The sequence below is a fragment of the Bombus impatiens genome, unplaced genomic scaffold, assembly GCF_000188095.3.
Source record: "Bombus impatiens unplaced genomic scaffold, BIMP_2.2 scf_0549, whole genome shotgun sequence".
In the NCBI taxonomy this organism is placed as follows: domain Eukaryota; kingdom Metazoa; phylum Arthropoda; class Insecta; order Hymenoptera; family Apidae; genus Bombus; species Bombus impatiens.
The window spans coordinates 285,742-291,741 of NT_176968.1; the positions used below are offsets into that span (position 1 = coordinate 285,742).

Here is a 6,000-nt window from a genome sequence, read left to right on the forward strand (position 1 = left end):
AAGCTTTATCATTTTTTGCGGCGAAGAACGGCCAAGTTTATTCAGCTGATCAAATTCTAGACGGTTTTTAAATACACAGCCTCGTGCGTGCAATCTGTCGTTGGATCCAATTTCTAAATTGTCGCGTTTCAAACGTCGTTCGCTCTTCCACGTCTCAAACATCGATACGTTTTACTCTTTAATTACGTCACGTTGAAAGATCGAAGATTCGAATTATATTTTCGGGAAGTCTCTTCTGGAGAAACGTCTGTTGTTTCATCGGGATGCGAAATATTTCGCGAAATACCGCATTTCGGACATTTTTGTCCGAGATGAATACGCATATTGCGATCGGAACGAGGCTCGGAAATTTGATTTCGCGATGAAATGTTACCTAACGAAACCTCGTCGCGTGTTTTTCTGCTGTCTGTTCCTTCAATAAAATGACATATTACGGAAAAAGCAACGTTGCAACGTTATGACGAAAAATAAGGGAGAAAAATAGAAGAGAGAAGAAAAAGTAATCGAAGTTTCTTGGACGTGTAATGACGGCGTTATCAAAACACGGTCCTGTCGAATCGGTTGTCTATCAATTCGGTGCTACGTGCGTGCCCGGCGATAAAATCGCATTGTTGCTCGAAATACCGATACTTTTGACGTGCACCCTCCTCTTTATCAGCAGTTTGGAGTGACAGAAAGCCGCTGCGCTTGTCTTCTGCTCTTACGCGACACCGTACACCCTTTTAAAAATCATATTATTCTTCAAAGAAAATATCTGCAGCGGAAGTAGCGAATTTTCGAAAAATCAATTCGTGATTTTCCGTGAAAATTCCGCAGATTTACAACGGTACATTTTTAATAGTTTGAACGATTCTCTCGTTGTAAAATATTACGATGAAAGCCTGTCTGTTACTGTACCGTTCGTTTAGACTTTTCCGCCAGTTTTACATTTTACTCGCCGATGGTTCTAAATTGATCTGTCCTTAAACGGATTCAACGTTCATTAATATTCCATTGTAAAGTTTTCGTTGAAACATTGGAAATTGATGGTCGAAAGCAGATATCGCAACATAAATTTAAATTAATTTAACGCCTGATAAAATTACGGAATAATTAACGGTATATCGAGCACCTCGTGCACTCGATAGACAATCCCAGTCTAACGATGAATGTCGTCGTCTAAGAAGTACGCCGAACAAAGTATCGCTTCAAACTTGATAGGATTTTCGAATAATTAACGAAATACCAAGCACCCGATATATAGACAGTTTCGACTACAAAATCGGACGTTGCGGTTCAAGAGATTCGTCGGCGAATCGATCGTTTAAAAGATCGATCGACGACCACGAAGATCGATGGCGCGAGTATTTTTCTGAAAATTCCCTCGGGAGGATCCTTGATTTCCGATACTATAGGTAATGAGGCCTTTAATAGCCATTAAATACCAACATTTTACGCCCCCAGCATATCAGGTTCGCGAACTATCGTCGGTCGAAGACCACAAAGGGTCCAAGTAGCCCTAAACGTCGTAGAAACCTTGTTATCGGAAACGCTCGAAGCGATTAGCAAATTCCTCGATCGCGGCCAATTAATCGGGCTGAAATTTGTCCTTAAATCGATACGACGACGCTCGGATTAATTATCGACAAGTGGAAAGCCGAACGGGAGCCAGAGAATTTTCAGGAACGTGGCAGGTCACCTGTTTAACCTGTTCGTACAAATTGTCACACGCAGCCGCTGAAGTCGCACGTCCGCACGTACAGTCCCTTGGACACGAACGAGTCCGAGTGGCACATTTCGCAGATCGGCCTTCAGTTCCTCGTTACGCACGACCATTTCGCGGGGGGCAAGCTGAAAATACGATGCAGCGCCTCCATATACGACATTTACTGGCAGAGCACCGAGGTCAGCACCGAGGAGGACAAACCGAGGCTGATACACTACGAACCAGCGGCGACCATCGTCGGTATCAACTACCTGCAGCCGCCACCCAACTTCCAGACCGGCCAGAAGAAACCCGATGGACACGTTGGAGTCAAAGGTAAAACAAATCTTTGCACTTTCATTTGCTGAACTGTTGGATTGGCAACCGAGTGACTGCGGATTTTGTCATTAGGTGGTAGTTGCCGATCCAATATTAACTCTCCTACGCTTTTTCGGTAATTTTCCATAGAATTCGTTAAGTTTGAGAAACACGAGAAACGATTGTGATTATTCGTTATTTAAGAATTATCGTTATATCGAACCCTCGAGAAGCATTTCTATGACGTTCGCTTGCAACTTCGTAATTAGCAGTCGAATTTATAAGACGAATTTACCGCTACTTCGTTTGTGTTTGCTACGATTGAGAAGTATCAGCGTCTGCCACGTCTGTACGTTAATATGTAAATGTAGAAGCAGGTTCGCGCTTTATAATTTTCTATAGTACGATGTCCTATGAAACGATCGTACGAGCGATCGCTGGAAATTGTAGAAAGAGATTCAGCCTTCCTCGATCGCAGTCTCTGATAAGTAAAAATCCGATAAATTCTTTTCTGGAACGAAACGTTTCGTGAATTTTTATCATTAACTTGACACTTCAACTTTCGAAAGGAAAGAAGAAAGTAAGATCGAAAGGCAGAAAATTCCAGGATCGCGACGGGATGAAAGAGCGTTCTTGCGAAGGGAGGAGAAGGGTTGCTTAAGTCGTATAATAGGCTTAGCGAGTTCTTAGATCTTTTGGGGTGTTTACAAGCAGGGAGGCTTCATGGAAAGCATTCCACCCGTCGTTGATTGAACTTTTTGATAGCGATACTGTCGAGGGTTTGGTTTACCGTTGCAGACCGTGGGATTGCCGTCTTCTCTTTCAAACTTTCGGTCTTCATTGGTTATTTCCAGAGAATTTGTCGGGCTGAAATAACGATGTTTGATAAACGTTGAAGATTAGTATTCCGGAGAATCTGAAACCGTTGGGATTAAAACGCGACGATAAGTTTCCGGGATAGCGAAATTTCCAAACTTTCCGATAAATATCCGAAAGACGAGGAAAAGGGGAGATTGTGAATTTTGAAACAAAGACGATTTATTCTTCGGGAACTTGCCACGCTTTATCTACGACAGCCGAGTATCTTCGTTAGAGAAATCGTCGTGTTCGATACGGTTGCTCGAGATGGTGGTTTCCATTCTAATCCAATTAAATCGACGAATATTCATTTTTCCTATTATCATCGCCAGAAACATCGCCACATTTTACGTAGCTTCCGTATATACGCTTCCAATATTTAATTAGCAAAACCAATTACTTAAACCGCGCAATCACCGCCGTAGGCTTATAGCGTTAACGAATCCGAACCGTGTCACTTCTATACGAAGATTAAAAAATAAAGAAATATCCATTAGAAGAGCGCGTCATCGATCGCGCGCAAAAACTGCAAAGCATCACAGGCAAGTTCGAAATTTGCAGTAGCATTTCAATCCGTGTGCCTGGTTTACGACGACTCTGTCGAACGAAAGACGTCCGTTTTACGGATTAACGAGTTACGAAGCCGGTTTGGACCGATTAAATCGAGCAACTGACATGTCCGCTATTTTTTCCTTTCGTTTCTGCCATTGAGCCGTGAACGGACTGTGCACGACGGCCGAGCATCCGGTTGTTTGTCCACATCGTGGTCCGGGATAATCTGACCGGTCGAATTATCCTGGTTAACGTCAAATAGCTCGGCACGCCATCAAATAATTCGTTTCACGCCAGCTAATCCGAGGCTGCGGCGAAGATAATTCCCGACGTATTCCAGGATTATTTGCTGCGGCTTTGGATTATTTGGCGTCAAGTGAGCCGCACTTCAGCGGCGCGCCGCGCTCCTCTCGAAAATGACAACGACGAAACAACGACGACGAAACAACGACGACGATCGCTATAGCGACGAACGACGGCGAAAAACAAGAATGGAAATAAATAAGCGAAAGGACGCGGTATAGGTTTCCTCGGTGCACCGGAGAAGCGTTATATAATAAGCCGTGTGCCAGTCGCGATTCGATCGAAATCATCTCGTTGGAGGAAAAAAAAAAAAAACGCACGGTCGAATTCATTGATCGTGGCTTGTAAAAAAAAAACTTCGTTTTGTTATTTGAGTTAGCCGGTTTGCCTCGTTATAGAAGTGGCTCTTCTAGTTTCCATCAGCAGCAGCAGCAGAGTCGCTCTTTCGTTTCATCCATCCTTTCTCTGTATTCGTTTCTCCGCCGGATCGTGGCAAAGCAAGTTACCTGATAAACGAAATATTTGCTCGTTAGATGGCGTATCGATCGCGATTCCACCGATGATATCCATTCGCCTTTTTCCCTCGTTGGAGCCGCTGGATAGTCAGATTTGCGGACGAATTAACCGCGCGTCCATTGCGCGTAATTGCCACGATAAATAAACGTTAATTTATAATATACACGAGCGAAGCCGCCCGAGTGTTTGTAACAAAGTGTAACTATAATACGATATAATAGTGAACGGGACGATTATTAACGATAATTAATGGCAGCATATGGCATCCACGGCGACCACGTTACTTTATTTAGCCTGCGGTCGGTGTTTGCGCGATTTACGTATAGTTAGGAACGCGTTCAGCTTTAAATTTACTAAATTAACCATCGGGCACGAACGAGCATTGTAAAAGGTGGTAATACCAGCGATTAACCGGCGTCGTAATTAAGCGTCGTTTATGCGGATAGAATTGGTGATAAAGGGGGCGAGCAGGGGATGACAGACGAGACCAGGAGAAAAGAGACAGAGTCGCGTTACCGTCACGGTTCGCTCGCGGTTCGTCCAAATGTTATTCGAGGCCTTGAAGCGTGACTGCAGCGATCCAGGTTGGTTAATTCACTCGCAGAGCATTGAATAATATTTGATCGAAGCCCGTGACTGAATCGGGACTGCCAGTGTAAATCAAGTCACCATGGTTAGGGGTTAATTAGTGGGTCGAGAAAGTGCAGCCTAGCGATCGAGCGTCGACAGGCCAAAAATCGTTTCTCTTCTATCTATGTTATTTATCGTTTTGCCATCGCGTACAAGCGTCGAGACGGACAGACAGAGACAGAGAGAGAGAGAGAGAGAAATTTTTGTTCATTCGCAGTAGCGCGTAGGAAATCCGTCATCCATCATCGTTCGAAAGCCTCGATCGAAATTCTATGACCTACATCCGGAGGCGGCTGTTAAAGCATAAGCGTACCCTCAATTTGATTTTTTTTCTTTCTGCAGGCGTTATTATGCTCGGAAGCGCCGTTTTATTACTTTCAATTCCCGGTGCTCAGCACCTACATCGCTGACTACACAGCCATGTATTAGCACGTAGAATGGCGCGTATTAATTCGGAAAGTTTCGCGCCTCGACGCAAGGGGATCCCCGTACTCGCGCTCCCCTTCTCCTCGCTCTTTGTTCTCTCTGAAAAAAAGAGCTGCCCTATGGAGAACGTCGATGATCGGTAATTCGATCCATTAGCGACGATTCCAACCTGAACAATGTTCGTAAACGCGGATCGTGAGCGTCGATAAATTCCATTCGTTCGACGATCTAAGAAATTCGTAGCTTCCGCTTCCACCAAGTAATTTGCTTTCGTCGCGTTCTCCGATTACTCCGTTCATTTTCCAAACGATCGGAAAAGCGTTCTGCTCGATCGTTAATTGCGGAGAAGCATTCGTCGGTTCAAAGTACAACGTTACCGTATGGCGGAAACACTCGCGCGTAGCATGGTCGAATACGCAATTTAGCCTGTTACCGCGTTGGTCTCTGATCCGGGGCAAAAATTCATAACATTCTCTGTTCAAACATCGTCGAAAACGTAATCTCAGCCTGGTCGAAACTCCGCTTAACCCGTTTCGTACGTCTAAAAGGCGAAATGGAAGCGGTGGGTATAAATTCGTTTATTCGTCCATCGCGTTGCGGGCGAACGATCGCCGCGAGCACGCGACCGATTCAACGAACGCAGAACTTTGAGTGCAGCAGCCTGTGTATTCTCTGTTTTCAGTTCTCGGCTCGTCCAGGTCGGAGATGCGGCT

The 6,000-nt window shown here is 44.7% G+C and overlaps 1 protein-coding gene across 2 annotated transcripts in view; it reads left to right on the forward strand.

Annotated features, from left to right (window-relative positions):
- LOC100742641 (cell adhesion molecule 3) overlaps positions 1-6,000 on the forward strand; it is a 42,377-nt gene that overhangs the window by 33,927 nt on the left and 2,450 nt on the right. For both annotated transcript variants that reach the window (XM_033322071.1, XM_012388557.3), the window contains 2 exons: positions 1,714-2,020; positions 5,970-5,992. In XM_033322071.1, coding sequence (XP_033177962.1) covers positions 1,714-2,020; positions 5,970-5,992 — 330 coding nt within the window. The remainder of the gene's footprint in view (positions 1-1,713; positions 2,021-5,969; positions 5,993-6,000) is intronic.